At 48.8% G+C, this 25,012-nt stretch overlaps 1 protein-coding gene across 1 annotated transcript in view; it reads right to left on the bottom strand.

Annotated features, from left to right (window-relative positions):
* Window positions 1-20,812, bottom strand: part of GALNT10 (polypeptide N-acetylgalactosaminyltransferase 10) — a 170,515-nt gene extending 149,703 nt beyond the window's left edge. The window contains exon 1 of the mRNA XM_081135940.1: window positions 20,511-20,812. Within this exon, the coding sequence (XP_080992066.1) occupies window positions 20,511-20,669 (159 nt within the window). The 5' untranslated portion in view covers window positions 20,670-20,812. The remainder of the gene's footprint in view (window positions 1-20,510) is intronic.
* Between the last annotated feature and the right edge of the window lie 4,200 nt (window positions 20,813-25,012).

Below are 25,012 nucleotides of genomic sequence, written 5' to 3'. Positions count from 1 at the left end.
CCAGTAGGTAAGCCTTTTAATGCAAATACCATGTTGTTATCCAGTCTACCTGGAACATGGTTTAATCAGTAAGCAATGATGGACTAGAACAGGGTCCCAGCTACTGTAAGGGATGCCACCTTTATGCTCTTTGAAAGGCCGGTAGGTTTTCAGTGAGTAAAGTCTAAACCCAGAGAGTTGCATTTTATTATTATAAATTTACAACTTTCAAATTAGTAACATTCTTTACTGTAAGTTAACCAATGAGGACAATATGGTAGTTTTGATCAACATAAATAATTTGACCTCAGGAATTAAAGAAAATAGAACCTGCAACTTACATCTGCCTCAAAGTACCATTTCTCTATTTTGTTTCCCAATGTTGAGAAAACCTTTCTGATGTAATGGATAGTATTTATAGCTGACAAATACGTAGATGCACTTCTTTTTAACACAGCCAGTCCTACAATCTCAGGATTCTCTTCAATTAAACAGACGCTGGAAGAATAAGCTGGTGACCTTCAACATGCAATAATGTGGTATATAACACACGGAAGTGGTTTTTAAAAAATGTTTTTTCTTATTATTACAGCTTTAAGAAGTTAACAGCATTTGAAACACTGTTGGCAGAATCCCTGAAGCACCCACTCGGACCTCCACAGAGTTTGTGAAGCTCTGGCTGGGATGGCCTCAGGCTCCCAGCACTGGCCCCCACCTCCTCGCCCTCACACCTTGAACAGAAAGGAATGAAAACCGCTGTAGCAGAAGCAGGCCTGAAGCAAACAGGCTTTCCACCTGTTCCCCGCCTCCCCCACTTCAGAGGAGAAAGTGAGGAGAGAAAGGAAAGAAGGTAATAATTACTGCAGACAGCACCTTCTCAGATAAATCCATATATACCTGGAGCTAGAAAAACCATGAGCCAAAAAAGAGAAAGGTATTCAGATGCCCGAGCTAAGAGGGCCCTGCCAGGTCGTCCTCCTGCTCCAGGGCCGCAGCCCGAGTCCTATAGCTCAAGAGTTACTGGTACAGAGAATATCAGATCCCCCTGAACAAGCAATTTAAATGCTTTGGAGAGCGGCTAACATACCTCCAGCAGTAACGTGTACAGATTGCAGATCTGCACGATGCATGCCAAGGCACGCTTATTCATGTTCAACCATGACATGATTCTATCTTAGGGGAAAGAAAAGTCACTGGTCTCTCCTACATCTAGAACTGAAGGGCTGGGATGATTAGGAAAAAGAAGAAAAGGGAGAGGTGGTGACCTCCCCATCCCTGGAGCTATTCCAGGGAAGACTAGATGACTACCTTTGAAGGCTGCTGCAGAGAGGACTCCTCCCCAGGGCGAGATGCTGTACAGAATGAGCCCAGGGTCCCCTTCCAACTCAAATTCTGTTTCTAAAAATAAAAGCAATCCTTTTAAAATTTATTTTTTTTAAAAACCATACAAGTTATATACATATGTACACAATCGTATCTCAATACCAACAGCGGTATGGCATTTACAACGCATTTTCCCCACTGCAGCCCTGCAACACAGCTATTACTGTCCTTACTCCCACATCAGAGGTGGGACAGGGACTCTGAGCTTAAGTACTTGCTCTGAGGTCAGACAGCTGGAGAGCAGAAATCACAGGCAGCTCCAGGCTTCTCTCTGACATTTCTCGTCTTCTCTTCCCTCACCCTGTTCCCTTTTTGTCTTCTGGGAACCACAGTTTAACAATGGGAAAATGGAGGAAAGACACAGAAGGAGCCTCCCAGGCAGGTAGCTGGCTGAATCCCCTCCCATCACTTCGTACCACCAGATGACTGGGGACGACTTACTAATAACCTCGGCGGGCAATGAATATACTGAGATGTGCAATCATTTTTTAAAAGATAGGTTCATGAATATCCAAATTTTACAAAGAAAAAATTAGTGCCTTTTTTAAGTTTAAAAAGGAAGCACTTCCAAGTGAGGAAATGAAAGGAAGAAGATTCCCCCCTTTTCGCAAAGTAGGTTCTGTTATTCCCATGGGTGGTGACTGAGCGCACGCAGCTTCTGAGATCACAGTGAATGAAACATTCGGATGAATTCCATAATGAAATGGCACGAAAGACAAATGTCAATTCATTAAAAAAGACAAAAAAGATATGCCCTCCAAGTTGGTTATCAGATCTGCATTTTCAAAAGCAGAACCACCTGGCTCTTGATTTTGTTTGGAGGCTGTTTTGATCCTCAGAATTCAGATCAAAACTGACTTTCCTCTAAAATGTTTGAGCAAAGAGGGTGTGGGTGGCAGTGCGTAGGGAGGAGTGACTCCCATCAAACAGCCTTTCTGTGTTCCAATAGCTTAAGAAGCCACAATTTCTCAGATAGTTGGAAGGGAATGAAGAGCCCCAAAGCCTCGTGCCAGAGTGTTATGGTTTTCCAAACACCCTCTCCATCTTCTTGTTTCTAATGGAGAACCCTGGAGGGGAGGTGTTGTCATGCCCCTTTTGTAAAAGAGGCCCTTGGAGCACAGAATGGTTTAATAATTGGCTCAAGGACACACAGCACAGATTTACATCCTGACTGATATTCAGTCCAGTGTTCCTTGCTTCTTAAAAGGGAAAGCACTTCCAAAGAAAGTTGCCGACTCCAGTTCTGCTTCCTAAACCCTAGCTTGGCCGCCAGCTGGGCTTCTCTCAACCTCAAATCTTTATAACAAACTAATGCAAAGAACTTGAGGACAGCATGGCACAGCTGTGTTTGAGCTCATAACAGCAGCAGTAGTAGCTAATGCTTACCACATGCTGGCACTGTGCTGAGAACATTAAACAGTTTTACATACATTTTACAGATGAGAAAACTGAGGCACAAAGAAGTTAAAGATGCTTGCTCAAGGCTCTAAAGTGCTAAAGTAGAGAAGCCGGAATTTAAACCGACAGGGGCCTATGGTTTTAACCCCTTTGCCACCACTTCCTGGCTGTATGATCTTGCATAGGTTACTTAATTTCTCTAAACCTTACTTTTGTGATCTGTAGATTCGGGATAATAATAATAGTGACCCCATAAGGCAGTTCAAAGCAATAAGTGAGAAAACATAAATGAAGCACCCGGCATCAGGACTACCCGTTGCACAATTCCAAGGGATGCTGTTCACAAATGGAGATGTGCTATAAGGCAGTCCTGCTTGGCACAGAGCCCATTATGGTGAAAATGCTAAATGTTGCCATCAGGATTCACGGCCGTGTAAGAACAGTGCCCATAATCAGGGTCAGCAACCTGCTCTGAAGGGCTCTCCTTTGTTGTCCATCCTGACTTAGTTTTCCATGGAATATCTTGGTTCTTATGTACAATTCTGGAGCATGCCTTGCTTTCCCAAGCAGATGTAAACTTCTGGAGGGCAGATATTGATTCATGCCTTGGGTCCCTTGAACCACCTGCAGTGCCAAGCACACAGTTGGCCCTCGGGAACCAGAGTGGTGGTTTTTAAATGTCCAAAAGTTCTTTCACACTCCTCCCTTCAGGAGGTGTCCATGACAATGTGCGACTTCGGAGAGTAGGTCTGATAAGGACTTGTGGCTTCCAGCCTGCTCTCTTTCTCAGACCACTTGCTCTGGGAAAAGCTAACTTTTATGCGGTAGGGACACTCAAGCTTCCTATTGGGAAGGTCCAGGCGTTGAGGAACTGAGGCCTCCTGCCAACAGCCATGTGAGAGAACCATCTTGGAAGCAAATCCTCCGCCCTAGTCAAGACGCCAAATGACTGCAACACTGGCCAACATCTTGATTGCAATCCCATGAGAGACGAAAAGCCAGAACCACCCAGCTAAGCCCGAATTCCTGACCCACACAAATTGTGAGATAATAAATGTGTGCTGTGATAAGCTTCTGAATTTTGAGATAACTGTTATACAGCAATATATCAAAACAGGAACCACGTGGGAGTTTCACAGAAAGCAGACAACAGGAAAGTCGTAGTTTCAGGGCAGAAGGAGCAATCCTCGTACTTGGATGACCACTTCCCTATTATTAAACTAAAAGAGAAATCAGATTAAAGTCTAGAGATGGGTGAGCCACGCATTCACCATGGGGAAAACACGGGGGAAGCGGACACAGGGAGACTCAAGCTCGGCAAGGCTGGCAGAGCAGGTCAGCATCCCACTCCCTCAAAAGCGTGGGCCAGGCTGGCAGACTCAGCCAGGGGAGGGCTCCAGCTCCATCCCCAGCTGTTCTCGCCCAGCCCCAGGGCCACACTCCAGCCACACAGCCCTCCTCAGGTTCCCCACGGGGACCGCGCCCCTTCCTGCCCTCTCGCCTTAGCATTTGGTGAGAGGTCCTCCTCCTAGCATCCCTTTCCCCTTTTGTTCATTTATTTCACTGAATTTTTAAAAACTTTTTTGTAGTGAAATAATTCCAAACTTACAGGAAAGATACAAGAATAGCACAGTGAATTCTTATGTACTTTTCCTGTTCCATGTTACCATTTTCTCTCTCCCTCTCCTCCATCTATCTGTATCTATAATTTTTCTTCTGAAACATCCGAGAGAAAGTTGAAGACATGACAACCTTCTATTCCTAAATTCTTCAGTGTGTATTTCTAATAAGGACATTGAAATCAGGAAATGTAATGCTGATACAATGCTATTACATAATCTATAGTTTATATCCAAATTTTGCCAATCATTCCTATAATATCCTTTATGGTTCGGGAACCCAATCCAAGGTTGTTCATTCATTTTTTTCACTGATCATATATGTTATATGCCAGGCATTGTGTAAAGCACTGGGGATACAATAATGAGGGGAAAAACAGACAACCACTGCATGGTGCTTATAGTTAAGTTAGGAGACATATTAATCAAATAATCACACTAATTATAAGTGTATGTGAGTAATCACAAACTAAGATGTGCTTTAACGGAAAAAATCCCCGACTGGGGTGTGGGCTGGGGCAGGGGACCATGGGAGGGGATGGGAAGGGGGTCAGAAAGCTTCCCTGAGGTTGGGACACCTGAGCTGAGAAGTGAAGGGTACGGCAGTGTTAGCCAAGCTAACAGTGTGTGTGTGGTGGGGTAGCTGGAAGAGCACTCCATGCAGTGAGAATGACCTCTGCAAAGGCTCTGTGCAGAACACACGACTTGTTCAAGGTCAGTATGAATGGAGGGCAGAGGTGGGGGGGGGGGTGGAGGGCCAGGAGTGGAGTGGAGTCTTTATCCTAGAACAAGGGGAAGCCCTCAGAGAGCCAGCGGCATAATTTACATTTCCAAAAGACCACTCTGACTGCTGTGAGGAAAAAGGTAATAAAAATAATATGCGTTAACAATCCCTCAGCCTCAATTCCAGAATCTAAGAGGCTTTTTAAAATGACTTAAAAAATGACTCCTTTGGTCACAAAACCTGACCTGAATGGACATGAGGCTATTTATAATCTTTATTTATCCATTTAGTGTGGATATTCTTACATTTTGGCCACAGCAAAAAAAGGTTTGGAAAGGTTTGGTCATGGGGAGCTACTGGAAACACCCCCCGGGTCTATTACATAATACAATATATGCACCATATCAACATTCCTAAATCAGGAAGATTCTTGTGCCAGTTATCAATTTATTGCTTCTCAACTTCAAATCCACCTTCCTTTCCTGCTGTGTAAAGATGGGCCTAGGCCCTTCAAACATCATTCCCTTGTGAGCTAACAATGTTAACAGTGATCAGTGGGAGGAAGGGTGGTTTCATCCCGGGCCTGGTGGATTAGCTGGGCGGCAGCAGGGGTCCTCTCTGGCACAGACTCCTGCATCGAGCGCGCTTCTCCATCGCCCACCGCCGTGACCAGCAGGGAGCTGCCTCCCCCAGCGCCCGCTCCCTGGGCAGCTGAGCTGAATGCCCTCTGGGAGACACCGCATGGACGCCGCTCCCCAGAGCACTTCTCCGCCACTCAGTAAGCACAGCTGTGCCCGCTCCAGGATCTCAGCGGGGGCCCCCTCCTTGAGCACTATAATGGAGTGGGGTGCTCCATCGCAGCCCGAAGGACGGCAGCTGCTCCCGTATCTGCTATCCCCACATTCTCCAAAACATATTCAGAGTTTCCTTTACTTCGTCATAGCCAATCCTGCATTAGCTCAATCTCCCGTCATGGTAATTCTTCATGTCAAATGGTCTAGGTTCACGGTGGTTTCTCACTCCTGACTGCATCCTGACCAACATCATTCTGAATCCTCAAATGTACCTCATACAGAGGGTTGAGGCTAAGGGATCTGGACTTGACATAACAACAGCATCTATTCCTTATATGCCAGGCACTACCCCAGGTGCACTGTGTGTACAAACTAATTTAATCCTGATAACCATCCTATGGTACTATTATCATGCCCGTTTCATTTGATTTTTTTATTTTTGAATTTTTATAAGAGTTTATTTGAGCCAAACTGAAGACATATGCCAGGAAGCAAGATCTCAAATGCTCCTATCCCGGCCATTTTAAAGTAGAGGAAACGGGAACACAAAGAGATTCAGGAACTTTCCCAAGAGCTAGTCAAGGGCAGAACTGGGATTCAAACTCAGGCAAAACTGTGGCCCCGTAAGCCTGGGGGCGAGGCGGGGAGGGGATGAGGAAAGAGGTGGCAGCAGGGACATCAGCTAGAAGGCTACTGTGTGTGTGTCCCCTACCACGCTCTCGGGGCCCAGTGCCCACTCCACTGACTGCGCACATCCCACTGTCCTGGAACTATCTGCCCAGTGGTCCAGCTGGTCCTCAAAGGCAGAGACCATGTCCTTTCCTCTTGGAATGTCAAGTGCTTAGCAGAGAGCCAGCCTGGGCACACTGAGTATTCAGTCAAAATCTGCTGGTTAAATGACATATTGAATGAAGCAGAACTTTAGACACAAACACCAGCTAAACAGGCCATACCTTCTAGTCACATCCCTGTGCTTGGAGTGCTCTGGTCCCCCGAGTCCTGTCCTGGAAGCACCTCTGTCTCACCCGGCCTCACATGCAGACATCTGACAGTGGTTGACAAAATGACCTGCTGGGTCTCTTTCAACTCTTGAACTTCTGGACCCATCCATCAAAAAGTGAACCAGGTCCCTTGATTTCTCTGCCCAGCGTGTCTCTGGGAATCGCAAGGTAAAGTGCAGCCCATGGACCTGGCCCCACCAGCGTTCCTGCCTCTCCCTGTCCCACTCCTGGATTTATTATTTAGGGGCCAGCAACACTGAACTTGGGAGACCCTGCATACACCATCCTGTTTTCCCCACTCTGAGTGTGGGACTGGGCTCCCCACCCTGCCCCCAGCCCTCTCACCTTCAAAGCCTTAGGTCAGGATCCCCTCCCTCAGAAAGCCTTTCCAGCTCCACCTGCCCTGCCCATCTGGTTAACTGACTCTCCTAGGTGCTCACATAGTGGGATCCCTGCAGCTACCGGAGACAAACCCCACTGAATCCTGCCTGACCTGTCTGGTGTGCGGAGGTAAAGGCTCAGAACTGTAGGGCAGTCACAGCTCCATCAGTGAACAGCTGCAAGACCCTGGGCGAAACATTTCCTCCCCCTCGTGCCCTCGTGTATAAAATGGGGATATTTATAGCGTGTATGTCACTGGGTTGCTGTGAAGATTAAGAACAAAGATGTATGTAAGGCACTTAACACCGCAACTGGCAAAATCAACCTGCATAGTAGTTACTATGATGAGTGTCCGAAGCTCAGAGGCTGCAAATTACATATATGGGTGGCTTTGCTACCTGACAAGGTGCCTGGACCACAGCAGGCATAGCGGATGAATGAATGGATTCATCCTTTCCCTCTACTCCCATAGCCTCCAGACTGGTCCCTGGCCTCCAAAGGAGGACTCCTACACTGCCATATCCACTTTTCTGAGGCATACCTCTGACCAGGTCCTTCTCTGTGTCAAAACTATCCTTGGCTTCCCTGTGTCCTGAAGTCCAGCCTCCCGCAGCCCTGTGCTCCAGCCCCCACCTCCCACAGTTATCCTGTAAGAGACACCTGAAGGTTCAGTGACTGGCTTACTCCCTGCTCCGGGAACAGGTTCCCTCCTTTCTGCCACCTGAGAGGCCCCAAGCCTAGCATATACACTTTTGTAAATTCCTAACCTTTTTCGGGCCGCCTTAAGAGCCACCACCTTTCAGAAGCCTGTCAGACCTCCACCAGTGCAGTCTCTTCCTCCTCATACCCATAGCACCTGGCTGACCCTTGCAGTAAAAAAAATTCTCTGCCTTGTGCACAACATCACCATGAACTTAAACAAGGGCCTCTCTAGAGGCAGGGGCTGTGTCCTGTACCTATCACATAGCCCCCCCAAATCAACTGCATTGGAACCCAGGATAAAAATAAATTGTTGAAATCATTATAGGTGGAACTCAGAAAAAGGAAGGTAATACAGTTAAGTAAAAGGCTGTATGTACCACATGTTTACCCACTGGTACTCAAGGTTAAAAGCTAAGTTTAAAACAAAAAAAAGAGATTGACTCTTAATGAGGAGAGTGGCTTTATGAAGAATGCGTATGTGCAGGGTAACATGCTAATCCTCCATAGGAAGAGAGGATTTTCCCCATGAATTAAAAAGGAATCGAAGTCCCTAGATGAGATTAAGACAATCATCCTGCCTTTGCAAAGTGTTTTATCCACTCCGCCCAAAATCAACACAAAAACACATGCATGAGCGCGCGCACACACACGCACGCACACACACACACAAAACAGTCTGATCGAGGAAATGGAAGATGGTCCATGAATTGGTTCCCTAGGGCTACCTAAAAACGTACCACAAACTAGGGGGCTAAGAACAACAGAAACGTGTGCTCTTACAGTTCTGGAAGCTGAAAATTGGAAAGCAAGGGGCTGGCGGGGCCATGTCCCCTCCCAAGCCTCTTTCAGTTGCCCCAGGCATTCCTGGGTTTATGGCAGCATAACTCCACTCTGCCTAAGTCTTCACATGGCCATCTTTCCTCTCTGTGTCTCTCCTCTTACAAGGACACGAGGCAGTCACACAGTCCAGCATGACCTCATCTTAACTAAATACATCTGCAATGACCCTATTTCCAAATGAGGTGACATTCTGAGGTGCTGGGGATTAGGCTTTCAACAATCTTTTGGGGGGCATGATTCAACCCATAACAGTCCATTCATCGATTGAATGGGAGATGTGGTCCTGGGAGTAGGACCTGCCCAAGGCCACGGAGCAACTCAACGTGGTTCCTCCCCCAGGAAGAGATAACAAGAGGGTCGGCAAACTGCAGCTTGCTAGATCCAGTCTGCTGCCTGTTTTTGCAAATGAAGTTTTATTGGAACACAGCATGCTTTCATTTATGAATTGTCTCTGGCTGCTTTCACAGTGTAGTGACAGAGCTGAGTAGTCACAGCGAAACCCACATGGTTCACAACACCTCAAATATTCCCTGGACTAAAAGAATAGATAAAATACATTGGCCATGTTTGGAGATGGATCTTCTAGAAAATGGAGGAAGCCTAGGCCCACATGGCAGTTCTCTGGGGTTCCTTCTCTCCAGCTGGAATGCAACCCAAGGGGCTGTCCCGCTAAGAAGGCTATTTCAACATTACCTCCCTCTGCCTAGAGAAATGGCAAAACACAGCACTATAACATCCATGCCACTAATGTTGTACAAATTACATTCTGTAAGCATTTCCAAGAGAGAAATTAATTCTAACTGGAAAGACCAGAGAAGACTTTTTGGGAAAGGACAGATTTGAAAGGAGCCTAAAAGATGTGTAATGGGCACTAAGGAAATCCTCTAAGTCATCCTGAGCTATAGCAGGGTACCTAGGATTCTGCTGAACTAAAGGGAGTGAGCTCCCTATCACTGGAGGTGTTCAAGCCATAGACGGCTGACCATTTGGGAGGGATGAGGTTGAGGAGATGGGACAAGATGAAAGACTGTCCCTTGGAATTGTGGATTCCACAGTGGTAGTCTTGTGGCTTCTTCAGTCTCATCTCTCATCATATTTGCTGAGAGACAACACGCAGCATAGAGGTGGTGGGAGTAGAGGGAGAGCGAGGCATAGAGAGACGGGGGAGAAAGGGGTTGAGAATAGGAGAGGAGCGAAAGGGGCCCACACAAACCACAGAGGGAGGAAATCCACACCTTTTCCCCTCTTAAACGCTACAGAGAAAAAAAGAGAGCAAAAGCCTGACAATTAGGGTTAAAACTATTCAAATGTCCCTTTAATACCTCTGGCTCGGCACCTAGCAGCCTTCTTAATGTGCTCATTGTTCCCTGGCAGGGCCCTTGGCTGCCTCACAGCAGAAGCAAAGTCTGACAACGGCCCAAAGTGAGCGGGACAGGCAGAATCATATGCACTCCGCTGTTTGCCAGGAAGGTACTATTCCCACTTTAGGGAGAGGAAATGGAGGCCAAGGGGGGTTAAATGACTTGCCACAGGCATCAATAAAGCATGGTAGGGAGGAGGACAAGTGTGAGAGTGGGAAATCTGACTTTCCGTCCCTCCCCTATTTCCTCTGCGTTCCTGGAAGTTATTTAAGCTTCCTGAGCCTCACTTTCCCACATGCAAAAATGAGCACTTGCCTCCTGGGGTTATAACCCTGATGGAATGAGATGGGCTCAGGCACGCAGCAACTGCTCAATAAATTAATGCTCACCATGGTCACTGCTTTGGAACCAGGCCTCAAAGACAGAGCCTAGCTCTTGGCCCAGGACTGGCAGCCATACCGACTGTGCCCCACACCCATGCCCGACTGCCACACCAGCAGCCACCTGGAACCTAAGGGAAGGTTCCTGAAGGGGGTGGAGCTGCAGCGACTCCTGCCCCGGCAAAGGGCCCCATACTCAGACACACGGTGGCTGTGTTCAGCTCAACTGCCTCGCCCAGCTAGCTCTGCTGGCCCCAAATTGCTCTCACACAGGCTCTCTCTTTTTCAGAAATGCCCCAGATGCCCCTAAGGGCCCCCTCACACAGGAAATTCAGAAAGTGCCATTTCTGCGGGGAAACCCATCTTTCCCCCTCATTTCAGACTCCCAGCACTCCCAGTAACAGGAATGCATAATCTGGAGTTTCCTGATGTGCCAGGAAGCACAAGGCAGAAAACAAAGTGGACCCTGTGCTCTCTCCATTTCCAACAAACCTCCAGCAGCCCCTGACACAGCTGGAATGAACTTTAATAGACAGGGCAGCCTTCAAATTCAGAACACCTACGGACACAGAGAAGCAAGGTAAGTGATTCTTGGGCTCAGATAGAGCATGAACATCGGATATAAACTTAAGTGAGTTTGTTCAAGAGCCTAAGGTTTATATATTTATATTTCCAAGTAACCATCTCTTTATTTGTTTCCCGAAAAGTACATTAGGGTGACAGTCAGCAGGATGAGCCTTGACTTACTGGCTCTGTGAATGGTCATATCACTTATGCTCTTTGAACCTTATTTTTCTCATCTCTAAAGTGGGGCCATAAGGCCCATCATGTCTCCAGCATGACACAGAGAACAAACTGGACAGAGGTTACAAAGCCGGGCTCCCAAACTCAAATGTCTCCGGAGGCCAGGCTGGTCACGTGGAGAACCCAGGTTTGAGAACACAAAGTACGGCTGGGACCATGGCCAGCAACAGAGCTAAGTCTGTCCCGAGGGGGCAGCTGCTCCCCAGATCCAGCCACTTTTTGTCATACTGGAACTTGAGCTCTGGTGCCAGACTTTTCCATTTTTCCCCAAAAACCAGAAATGAGAATTTTTTTAAATGTGAAATATTCCAATGTTTAGGTATGATAGCTTACTAACATTTAAAGATAAAGACACCTAACTATCTCTGGGCCAGCACTAGATAAGCCACACAAAACATATCTTTGGGCTATACCAGGCCCACAGGGTACCAGTTTACGACCTCCATTAAAGTACACACATAAGATTTAAAAAAAGTAATATAAAGGTCAAATAAAGTCATGAAAGAAGTTCTCTGAAGGAGACAGCCATTAAGGTTTATTATCAATAAAATAACCAGGAATCTGAATCACAGACCCTGGTGCCCCAAGAACACAGTCACTAACTTTTCACTAAAGTTAGGTGCCAGATTTAGAAACTGGTTATTTCACAAATAGATGTGCACACACATACACATTTTAACTGTCAGCAGCTGACTCTGATCAATACTCAAGAGGAAACATGCAAAAATAACAGTTTTCAGTTGAGCACATACAATGTGCTTTAGCAGCAGGAAGTAATTTTCACACACACTCCCCCACCAGATGTTTCCAACCTGTTCCTTGTAAGAAACCATCTTCCTTCAGCCCCCACCAGCGAGCCCCCCTCTGTTAAGCAGCCTGCCTCTTCAAGGAGCTTCCCCTTTGTAACCCATGGGGGATACACAAACACACACCCTGGTAACTGGGCTCTCAGGGGGCTGCCCCAGGGAGGCTCCCAGGAGGCACGTGGGGCCTGCTATGATCTGCCCTGGCACTGCCACCCAGGCATGCAACCAAGGGAAGAGCTTTCCAGAACCAAGGCTCATAGGGCCCTGGGAGATAACCTCCCACTGTGGCCTCATGTCCAGGGGGAGGAGGTGGACTCACCAAGGTCACAGGGCCAGTGGGTGGTGAGGCAGAAGGAAGCCCCAGGCTATGTGCTCCACTCACGAGACACACCAGGGTTGGAGTCCTGTTGCCATTACTTTCTACCTGTGGTTACGTCGCTAAACCTCTCTGCACCGCACTTTTCTCATCTTTCATATAATTTAATCATCTTCATGGCACTATGAAATAGCAATCATTGTGCTCATTTTAGAAGACAGCTGCAGCTCCAGAGGTTGGACAGCGCTGGGCCTGGTTCCTAATTCCACTCTCTCTCCAGCTCACGGGAGAGGTTCCTAGAGTCTACCTAATGCTGCCCTTTCCCAGGGAGGCCCCAAGTTCAGTACCACTGCTCCCTCTACCACAGGCACCTCACTCTTGCCCCCAAGCAGAATGGCAGAGCACCCATCCTGGAAGGGTACCAGACCATGGACATCAGAGGAAAACGAAACTGTCGGGTCCTAGAGAGTCCTTGCAGCCTACAGTGGAGGGATTTTCAAAGTGCACTGCCCATCGCAGATCTCAGACCCAACCTTGAGCCGGCTTGCACCTGATACAGCGCCACTACTAACAAACAGGCTCCACAGGGCTCCCCTGGGAGTACTGGTTGGCAACTCCAGGAATAGAAGTTCAAAGGCAGGTCCCAAAGCACTCCTGGGGAGAGTGGAGTGGGTCCCTGGGGAAGACAAAGCTGGCAAGTTGGGGACCTGGGCAGAGAGAAGAGAGCTGGACTCTCAGTAGCGTTTGTTAAGTACAAGGTTCCTTGGCCCACCCCACAGTGGCCCGATCATGCTCCTTGGGCATGGGCCCTGGAGTATCCAAGTTAACAGGCTTCCAGGGAATCCTGAAGCACCGTGCATTCCTCAAGGCTAAGCTCCCTGCACTAGGCCAGCAGTTACTGACAACCAACCTGCCATTCACTCACTTGCTTCTTCAGTCACCGTCAAGTATCTGGGGCACACAAGAGTGGGTGACGGGGATAGAGGTTAGCTCCTGCCTTCAGGAGCAGCCAGTCTGGACAGATTAAAAACGACTACTACACTGCAAGATACATTTATACAAGGAGCTCTGCTCTGAGACTCTGACTCACCCTTGCTACCCAGGCTGCCACAGCAGGGGCCAGCCAGGTTTAGGAGAGAGGGTAGCAGAGAAGAAGGGTGTCAGAGGCAAGGGAGCACTATGTGTGGAGTCCCAGAGGCACGTGGAACACACTGCCAGGTGCAGGAAGGGAGAAGCAGAAAGAAACACCAGGCTATGCCTTCCTGGAAGACCTTTGATCTAAGTAGGCAGATTAGAAATATCAAAGCTTAGGGGATCTAAGACCTGTGAGAAACCCCTGAGGGCTGGAGTAACCAAAGAATGCTTCTTGGAGGCAGCAAAGAATACTTCCTAGAAGGAAGCAGAGGATCTGGGTTCTCTCCCAAGGTAGGAAGCAGCAACGTGTCCCCCCTTCCCCCTTAATTGCTTCAGATTTCAAAGAATCAGGGGTGGGGCACAAAGAGCTGCCTGTGAATGCACAGCTTCCTCCCCACACCCAATCCTGAGAGAGGCTGTCTGGCCCTGCTCAACTTCTGAACCCTGTGCTATTAGGCCAACCACCTATGCTTGGATTGCTGACCTTCCTAGGCATTCCTCCCTACCTTGGCCACAGGCCCTAAACACTGTCCCATAGTGTCTCAATTTAGGAGAATCAGCTCCCTCATTTGTTCCTGCCTGTGAACTATTGTGACTATTTGACAAGCTGTGCAGGTCAAGGGCCCATTAATCCTGGCCCCTAGCAGAAGTGCTAAATAAATGGTAGCTGCTATTATTGTTATTAACAGTATCATGCTCAGCATCATCGTTCTTAGCATCATTTTATGATGTGGCTTTTATCACCAAACTGAAGAAAACCTAGCATTTAAAACTCAGAATTCTCTCAAAACCAAAGGGAAGGAAACAAATGGGCCTGCTTTTCCCCCTTCCTTCTATCTATACTCAGCAGAGGGCAGCAAGCAGGAACCATCCAAAGAAAGAAGAGAGACACATGGAGAGAAAGCTACACACTCATAAATACACACCCACCCACCCCAGCAAGAGGAACTGTTTAGCTTCCTCTAGCTTCCAAAGTATGAACACTCCGCCTCCTCCAGCTAAGAGGGCCAGGCAGAAAAACAAGTCAAAGCTGAAGAGACAGAAGTTCTTTTTCAGCTTGAGAGAAAATTTTCAATGAATTGACTTTTAATGTGTGTGCAAAGGGGCGGGGGCCGCTCTCAGGACGCCAGTGAGGGAGGAGGGCTGAAGCGGAACTCATCAGTAAGATGCAGTAAGGCAGCTTTCACCTGCTGTCTCGCCCCCCTTCGCCAGGCTGGCAAGCGTTTCCACCCAAGCTGTCCTCAAGAGAAAGCTGAGGCCCCTGAGTTAATCATCTGAGCCAAGAGTACGGGGAGCTGAGATGAATCAGACCTCCAGACTTCAGGTTCCGGGATCAAAACTGAGTCCAGGATGGCAAAGGGGTGTTAGCTCGAGGACCGAGTCTGATCCCTCAGTAGTAACTGCCTGGGATTCTGTGTCAGCAGGATTCTGAAGTGGACATTTGTTGGTGTCTTCTCCGGATTTCATTTCCTCTCCTCCCCAAAAGAGCACCCATATTTTTCTCTGGGGAATGGCTCTTCCTAAGATTTGGGTGGCCTGGCCCAACTCCTAGCTCCAGGGTGGGTTAAGTGTATCAGCATAAACTGTGAATGGTTTAAAGAGCACATTAGATCCAAATTTGGCCTATAATACCTAAGGAGATCTTCTAGGGCTTATAGGAAAGCAGTTTCCCCTCTTGGCTTCAGAAGCTATCAGAGGAGACAGACTCTTTCCTTTAGGATCTGGGTGTGGGTATGAGATCAGAGAGCTACAACCATTTTTTTGCTACCATGGGGGCTCAGTCTAGGGCATGAACCTCTGGAACATGCCATACCTGAAGTCAACTGCAATTAAAGGAGCTTATTAAATTCCCTTACTCATTTCGGCCCACGTGGCTTAATTCATTGTTACCTATAACTGACAGAGGATCTGAGGTGGCTCTTAAACTGAGATTAGCTCTGTCTGCCACGGATAGCAGTAGAAGTGCCAAGTGTGATGCATCCTCTTAACTCCTTTAATTCCCCTGCTGGATCCCTTTGCCACTTTAAAATTTAATCCATTTTACTTGCTTTAAAATGATAAACATTTGGGGGGGAAAGTTAAAAGCCAGGTAAGTTCCAGCAGAGAGTTGGTCTCCGTAAGTACCAGCCTCCAAAACTGGGAGTGAAAATCTTGGCTCACGAGGGAAACAATGGTAGAGAGGGATCAAATATTAGGGTGCGGAGGGGGAAATACTGATGGTGAAACAGTAAGGGATGGGTTCTGCTCTGCATGCCCCTGTGAACCGATCTCCTCTCTCCTGGGCCTCAGTTTCTACATCTCCGAGATGAGGGGGCTGGGCTAGATGACTTATGGAGCCCCCTTCCTGCTGGTACATATCGCCACTCAGCGAACATGCTCTGACTATCTTAAGGGCCAGGCCTCATGCTATGTGCTCCTAGGCATTTCCTGGAGGGAGGGCCACTGGAACTCAGGCACATACAGGCTACCTCCCTGCCCCACTCCACTGGGCCCAGGGACCGTGGTTTTCAGAGAAGCAGGAGTCTTACTTCAGTCTTCCTGGGGGCAGAGCCTTATCCATCAGCTCTCCTTTTGCTGGCTCTGACACATATATGGAATGCCGAGGGTCAGATATATGCAAAATAAAAAACCCACTGCAAACACCATCATGAACATTTAGCTGTCATGGGACATACTTCTGACTGCCAAGTTTGCCTCCAGGAATTTCTACGTGATGAGATCCTGATGCCATCTCTGTGGAAGAGCTGACTGTGGACAAGGTACAATTAGCAAGCTAGATGGTTATCTTTCAAACAGGCTTTGCTTTTTCATTCCCGGTTCCATTATTTTTTTTATCGTGTCACTGGAGCCAGCAGATTAAAAGCTGAACATCGTTAGACTACAGCCTGAGAGAAGGCATTAGAGTTTGAATATATCTCTAAGTAATGGCCTCATCACAAGTTAGATACGGAAGCCTGGTTAAACACACTGCTACTCTCCAGGCCTTTTCAATACATGCTTCCAAACAAACTCCCAGAACCCCAGGATGTTAGAGTTGGAAGAGTCCTAACAGTATCCATCCCGTATATCGCACATGAGTTTCAACACGCCATTGACACCACTTGAGTAGCAGTGCTGAGGAAAAGTCTGAGGCCAAGTCTGGGCTTAAAGGGAAAGAGATTGCTTAGCAAGGTCTTCCCTGGCCAGGGGAGGGGAAGCACCATTATAACACACAACTGCCTTTCCTCTTCTAAATCTAAGCCCTTACTTCACAAATGAGGAACTCAAGGCCCAGAGAGGTTAAACCACTTTCCTAAGGTCACACAGTAAATTTAGGGAAGGAGAGAGAACTAGAACCCAGGCCTCTGCTCCCAAGCCTTCCTCAGCTGGGCTCCTTGGGAGAATGTAAATCTAGGATAAGAGAATGCAGGCTGGGAGCCAGATTTACTCAGGTAAATCACCAACCCTTCCCCTGTGGCATCAGATTTCAGCTGGGCATGCAGGCAGAGAAGTGATTAGCCATCTAAAGGATCCCAGCCCCTCCATGGAAAAGTAAGGACGTCATTCCAAAGCTACATTTCTATGGTACTTAACTTTCTGATTGGTAAGGCTCTGACACCAGGAAGACTGACAAAGGGGAAAAAAGTATTGATTTCTGGACGTTCTAAGAATAAAGCTCACAATGGAAAATGAAGACACATTGAAAAAAAGCTCTTGATACTTGAAACTTTAAGTCATTGGTATTCCATTATCCCACCAATTTCTATTCCACAGTAGCTATTATCCAATGAAGTCATTTCTCACAAGAGATTACGGCTCAGAAATGGGGAGGAACTGCACAGTACTTCCAAGTATGGGTTTTTAATGGCCAGTTCCCAAGTCTGGAATATGAAACAGACTGTAGAATCAAACCAAGATGTTAAGCAGATGGGGGCTGGGAATGAGAGGGGGACCCCAAATTAAACTGAAGATGGCTTCGAGACTGGCATTTGTTGCTTGGTTTTGCAGCTTTCAAAGCAGCCAGCTGAGCTGTCTGACCAGATGAATGCTGAAATCCTAAAAGCCTTATGTGTTCTTTATAAATCTGCTGCTCTCCCCAGCTCCAGAGGTGCACCTAGAATGAGCCAGAGTGACAGTTATGTAGACTTTAAGTTCTAGCAGATGATAAATGCTCTTAACTTAAAACTCTGTATTCTTCAATCCAGTGGAGAAATCAAGGAGTTAAAGGACTGCTCAGTGTGTTTGTTACCCTCAAAGAAACTTCTCTCAAACCCACAAGGAATATATTTTTCATTTGGATAAAGTCCTGTCAGACTTCTCTCCAGAGCCTCTGCAGTTATTTCTACGGGAAAGATCAACGAGGTGTTCTGGGATTATTCTCCACAATTACAAGAGTGACAGGCTGAGATCAGAACTGGTCAGCCCTGTCGAAAGAAGCTCTGTGTGTTCCAGATGCCAGATTTCCGAGACAGCAGCCTGACATGTTCCGTGCACATTCCAGTACACTGGGATGAGGGACAGGACACTGTAGCTGTGAGAAGTCAGCCTCTTCCCTCAAGGCCAGCTGACATTCAAACACAGGACTGGGGGCCAAGCCCAGTGCTGTGCATCTGCAGGAGAGTGGAACAAATAGGGGACTGTGTGGAAATTTGGCAGAGTGTTCCTGAAGGGCAGCAGATGAATGCGGAATCCTATAGCACCTAGAAGAGCTTACCATTGGGGAAACAGCTCCATTCTGCTGTGCCCAGGAAGCAAAGAGATTTTCCTTAAAGCAAAGATAACCAGTTGGCACGCCTACCACCACCACCAAACCCCACTCACCACTTCTCCCTCCTCCTCTTGACGATACCGCAGAGCAAAAGAAATGAACAACTAGACCTTCCCAGATGTGCTTTGTCTGTCCATTTCTGTTAAGGACTCTGAGCAGCGCCCAGCTGTTGCTTCCCTCTGTCTCTGCCCAAAAGGCTGCCTTACTCCATCAAGTCCCTCTTGCACAAGTGAGTAATTTACTTTGAAAGCTCAGGCCAAACTGGCAGTTAACCTTGACCTTCTCTCTACACATCTGGGTCTATAGAAAATGAGAATCAGGATGTCTGGCATCCACAGCAAATGAAATACGAGGGCTTTCTCCAGGCAGAGGCAGAATGTTATGAGCTATTTTAGAACTGGCCAGAGCTATTCCAAAGGAGAGTTTGCACTTGGGCAGGACACTCCCCCTTGACCTGCAGTTGTGTCCAGTATGGTGCCCCAGCAGCTAGGCATGCTACCAGGGGCTCCTGCCCCAGGAAAAAAGTGGTCCATGTACAGTACTTATTGATTCAATGATGGTATTAAAGAGTGGTGGAGCCGGACCAAAAAGCACATTTTACATAAAGGGAAAGGGAGTCTCAGAGATGGACCTGGGATGTGAGCAAGGACATACATAGCAAGTTAACAGAAGGGCAGAGGATAGATCCCTGATCTCCTAACCCTGATGCTGGCACAGGGTGGGAACAGAAGAAATAATTCATGAATCAAAAACCCATATGAATACAGAATAAGGGAGAGGGGTCTAAGTTGGCTGTCAGGGTCTAAACCAGGGATTTAGGAAATGAGTTAGCAAGGGCCCTTAGTGTCCAAACAGAAAGATCAATCAGGCCCAGCAGGATGGTTTGCAACAATTACTGAGTGACAGGCTACACTCAAAATTGGTCAGCTCTGTCGCAAAGATCCCTCTGTGCTCAAGATGCCACACTGCCCAGAGATCAGCCGGATATTGGGAAGAGGAAGGAAAACAGTTAGCTTCAAAAGTCAGCCTCTTCACTCATCCTGCCAACAATCAGTCAAATTTGACCCTGATGCACAAATTATCCAGTTCCTATGGAACAAGGAAATCCCATAACAAACCCGAAATGTCCCCTTGTGTGAAACAGTTCCAGCATGCATACACTCACTGTCACCTACTGAGCCAGGGGCTGGAAGGGTAGGAGTGATCTGACAGAGCTTCTGCTAGCAGTCTATATGTATGTGTGACACACAGTGCACGCGAACACACACACATGAGTGAGAGGCGGCAGAAACAATTAAGGTCCTAGTCTTTGCTGCGAGAAACACCACACCTAATTAGCCTGAACAAGTTCAGAGGGGTCACGGTACTCTGAGAAGGGACAAGGAAAGCATATAATATTTCATCTTCAGGGCGCTGAGCACAAATAGCTTCTGGGAAATTTGGGGGATCCCTCCACCAGAGCCCCCACTTCTGGACCACCAGGAGGTCAAAGGCAGCAGGCCACTCCAGGACCAGGGGCTCACCCCCTTCCCCACGCCTAGGGCCTGAAGCTCCAAGGGAAGCGTGGTCTTTGCATCCTCCAAGGAACTCAGGATCTGGGAAAGAAAGGGCTGGGAGGAGGGAGGGTGAACAAACCTGGAAGGAGGGAGGCCCAGGTGTGCCTTTGGGCAGATGGGGAAGCAGGAAAGCAGCTGACCTGAGTAGGGAACACCGGGATCAGCAGGTGGGAGTAAGCAGAAAATACCTGGACACCAAACAGAAGTACTGGGATCTCCAGAAGGAGTTACCCTGGGATACAGGCATGCAGACAGGATCCTCCAAAAGAGAGATGCTGGAAGGGGTGAGGGGATACCCAAACATGGACCGAAAAGAGAATGCTAACCTACGGTAAGAAGCAGACCTCCAGACTGGGCATCAGGAGTACTGGTTTCTAGTTCTGGCTCTGGCTCTGACGGGCGTGGGACCCTGGACAAGTCGTTGCCCTTCTCTAAGCCTCAATTTCCCATTCAAAAAATGGAAAGAACAGAAGAGTCTCCGGCGCTGACTCTGAGAAGGCAGGGGAAGGCGAAGGAAGGGACTGAAAGCTGTAAGTAAATTTGGGGAGAAAGTGTTCCCAACCCCGTCACAACTGGGGGACTCACCTGTCCGGCCGCCGGGGCCACCGCAACCCCAGATCCCCCGGGGGTGCCGTCGGGCTGCCGTTCGCGGTACAGCGCCCACAGCCCCACGTTGGGCAGAAGGACCAGGGCCGCCAGCACCAGCGCCACCACCTGCAGAAGCCGCTTCTCCTTCCGCCTCATCGGGGCCGGTCAGCCCCGCCGCGTCCCGCCGGTCCCGCCGCGCGGCCCCCAGCTCTGGGCGTCCGCCTGTCCGCCCGTCCGCCCGGCGGCGGCAGCAGCTCGGCGACGAGAAGCGGCCGCGGCGCCGGCCCCGCTCCAACTCCGCGGCACTTCCGCCGCTCGCCAGCCGGGGAGCCGGGCTTGGACACCGCGCCGCCGCCGCAGGGGAGTCGCCGCCGTCCCCGCCACGCCCGTGCCCCCGCGAGCCGCTCGCCCCGCGCCTGCCGCCTGCGGATCGGCTGCCGAGCGACGAGCGATGCGAGCCCCAGCCTTCCCGCGGCTCTTCCTCGTCCTCCCGGGCGCGCCGGGGTCGGAGCGCGGCCCGCTCCCCCCTCTCGGGCCGCGATGGTGCCGTCCGCTCCTCGGCGGCTCCCCCGCCCGCGGGAGCTCTGCGAAAGTCCGGGAGTTGGTGAGTTGGGCGCTAACGCGTGCGGGTTGGGTGCCGCGTGTCTGCGCGCGCTGGGACGCGCCCGGGATCCCCGCGGCCCCGCCCGGCCGCCCTGCTCGGGGTTCCAGCCGGCAGTTTGAGAGCTCGCGGGGGATACGCGGGTGGTGCCGCAGCCGGGCCGGGCGGGCCGCGCCCGCAGCCCCCGGAGCTGTGGCTTCCCGCCCTCCTCGGCTCGGCTCGGCTCGGCTCGGCTCCGAGAACCTGCGGACTTACTGGGACTCCGGGGACTCCGCGTTCCCGGGCCACACCTGTGAAATGGGGCCGCAGCCACGCTCCACGCGCACTGTTCTGCCCGCGGGCCCCCGAGGTCTTCCTGCCGGAGTTCCCGGCGTTAGTGTGAGCGCCTTATGTAAACTGGGGTGCTGTGTCCGCCTGCCACCCATCTGTTGTCCCTGCAAACTGGCGGGGAGGCGACCGAAGCCTCTCTGCAGGACCTTGTCTCACACCAGCCCAGCCTTCTAGGAGTCGGAATGCCCTCCAGCCCCACGTGTCCTTCTAGGCGGTCAGCTCACGGAGCCCTTTCCTGAAACCTCCGGTGAGCTCTTCAGCAAATCGCTAGCGAGCGCCTCCTGTGTCCCAGACACTGTGCCAGGCACAGGGATGAGATGAAAACAGACACCCGAGCCCTGTCGTCTGGAAGCTGAAACATTAAAATACATAATTAGGCGGCGGAGTGTGTCTGTAACCGCGGTGAGGGCTCTGAAGTCTGGCCCAGTGGGCGCTGCGGAGGGCCGCGGAGCTGGGTGGTGATGCCTGTGGCTCCTCAGCGCTCTTCAGTAACACGCAGGGAACACGCCCCTCTTGGTCGCCTTCCTTTTTTCCATCCCCAGTGTGTCCTCTTGATTCTCTCCATCTCCAGCCCAGCCTCTGCTTAACAGCCCACACCCTTGGGCCAGTGTCCTGATGACTCCTGCTTCCCAGTTCTTCCAGCTCCAGGCTGGGGGATGGGGATTCCATTTTCTGAAATCCCAACTCATAGATCTTGACATCAGCTACAGAACCTTCACAGCTCCCATCACCTAGGCTCTAGAGTCCACACTCCTCACTGTGACCTGCTAGGGCTAATCAAGCATTCTTTCCTCTTCTTTGCCCTGACCCCTTAGTTCCTTCCACCCAGAAAGCCCTCCTCTTCCCCATCTGTGTTGCTAGATATCTTGTACATCTTTCCATGTCTAGTTGAACTGCCATCTCTTCCATGAAGTCCTCCAGAACTCCTCAGGAGGCTGCTATCTTCCTTTGGATTTCTGTCACAGTAATGCTTACCTTTTATTGAATGCTATGTCAGGCACCACGCTAAACCCTTGGCATGCATAACCTCTTTTAATTTTCACAGTTCCCCTGTGAGATAGATTCTTATTATCATTTGCAAATGAGACTCAGAATGAAGAAAGCAGAAAGCAGAAGCCAGAATGATCCTGTTTAACAAAGGTCAGATAGTATCACCCCTCTGCTCAAATCTCTTCAGTGGCTTCCCACCTCCCACTAGATTTCTGTGAAGAACTACAAGGTCCTACAAGGCTATATATGAATAGCCCTCACCCTTTACTCTCTTTATTATGCCCCAACCGTTAACCTTGCTATTGATGAGAGAACACCAGGCACATTCCCACCTCTGGGCCTTTGCACTTGCTATCATCACCTCTGCCTAGACTGCCCACTCTTCTATCCCTGGATCCTTAGCCTATGCCTTTTAAACATATGCCTTATTGTGGTAAAATATACATAATATAAAATTTACCATTTTAACAATTCAGTCACGTTAAATACATTCACATTGTTGTGCAACCATGACCACTATCCATCTCCGGACGTTTTTCATTTTCCTAAACAGAAACTCTGTACTCATCAAACACTGACTCCCCCCCCCCCCCCCCCAAACCCTGGTAACAATCATTCTACTTTCTGTCTTTATGAATCTGACCATTCTAGGTACTTCATATAAGTGGAACCATACAATATTTGCCTTTTTCTGTTTGGTTTATTTAGCATAATGTTTTCAAGGATCATCCATGTTGTAGCATGTATCAGAATTTCATCCCGTTTTAAGGTTGAATAATATTCCATTGTAAATATATACCACATTTTATTTATCCATTCATCCATCCATGGATATTTGGATTATTTACGACTTTTGGCTATTGTGAATAGGCTGCTATAAATAGCCCCTCCCCACTTATAAATACTGCAGTTGATATACAGGATTTATGTAATTGAATTTCCATCCTGACTTTGACAAAAATGGAAGTTCCTAGAGGGAAAGATAATGTTGCAGAGTTCTTTCATGTGCCTCCTCATCAGGAGCACAATGCTAGAAACAGGATAGCCAGGATGATCCTTTCACAAACACGGGGCTCACTCTGCTCCTGGGGACTCACCCCTGACTTCCTTTTGTTACAATAATCTATGAGGTTCTTTGCCACAGCCCATGAGGCCCTACGTGATCTGACCTGACTTCTAGATTTTGCTTTCTCTCCTTCCCTTCTACTTACCTTGGTCTTCTCAATATATTCCTCAAATGAACCAAGTTGAAGATGCTTCAGCGCCTTTGCAGATTTGCTGTGCCATGGTCTAGAAATCTCTTCCTTTAAACCTTTGCCTGGTTCTCTCCCTCCCATCTTTCAGGAGCCAAATCAAATGCCCTGCTTCAGAGAGTGCTTCCCAGACCAACTGATTTAAAATGTCAAAGAGCCACCGTTTGCTTGATTTTTCTTCAGAACATAGATCATTTTTGGTTTCCTCCTTAGATCGTGAGCTCCAAGAAAGGGAGAGCTTTGTATTTTTTTGTCCTGTACGGTATTGTCCTGCCTCTGCTAGCACAGACTTACTTTTCTTTCTCCCCCCCCACCCCCAAATCAGAAAACCCATGTTCCTTGCAGGCAGAGGTGACCCCCCTATCCCTAGGCCAAAGCAGTGGGATCCAAGCCAGGGCACCTGGATTTCAGCTCATACTCCTGCTCAACTACAAGAAGCTAAGTTGTGGCCCCTCCCAGGCCTGGAACACAATAGACGCTCAGTAATTGGTCTACTGAAGTATAGCAGCTGAGATCATGTACACAGAAACCTTCAGTGTCTCTCTCCTCTCCATCCCATCGTCCAGCTCCCTAGAGGATTCTGTGCAAAATTGTATTTGAGCTTTTTCTTGTGTCTTACTGAGTGACTTGTTAATCAAAGCTACACACAAGCCTGGTCAGCCCTCAGTGGAAACTCTAACCCATTAACCCAACTTTAATCCTGGACTCTGATCTCCTACAATGTGGGATGCTAGGGGGAGGAAACTCCGGGGGCTTTATCCCACTCACTGAGACAATACCATTTGAGACATGCAGGCAGCCCATTAGCTCTGGCTATTTTTCTGGGAAAACTGATCTGGTCATGGGATGAATTAAACAAGAAATGTTACTTTCAGACTGAGTGGCCCTAAGCCTGTTGTGGGCATTAAGTGAGATAATGTGGGTAAAGGGCATACCGCACAGATGCTTTATGAAACTAGTAACTGTGGCCAAACTAAAAGTCCAGCACTAATAGGAATGCTGAGGAGGGATGAACAAGGTTTCGGCTGTGTGCCAAAAACCTTTGGCTGTGACCTGGGCTTCTCCAACGTCATCTATCATCCTCCTGTCACTTGCCCCAAAGCAGCCACTTGCACTTCCTGGTCCTTGACTGCACTATGTTCAGTCCAGCCCCAAGGCCTTTGAATTTGCCCGTGTCTCAGCCAGGAATGCTGTTTCTCCAGATCTTCCTGCATTGTTTCTCCCTCTTAGCCTTCAAATCTCAGCTTAAATGTCACCTCCTTACAGAGACCCTCCCTGATGGCACACCTGAAGTGCTCTCGCCATACTTTTGTTCTTTCAATTGT

The sequence above is a fragment of the Miniopterus schreibersii genome, assembly GCF_964146895.1.
Source record: "Miniopterus schreibersii genome assembly, chromosome: 4".
Lineage (NCBI taxonomy): Eukaryota > Metazoa > Chordata > Mammalia > Chiroptera > Miniopteridae > Miniopterus > Miniopterus schreibersii.
This window is presented reverse-complemented; position numbering and strand designations above follow the sequence as displayed.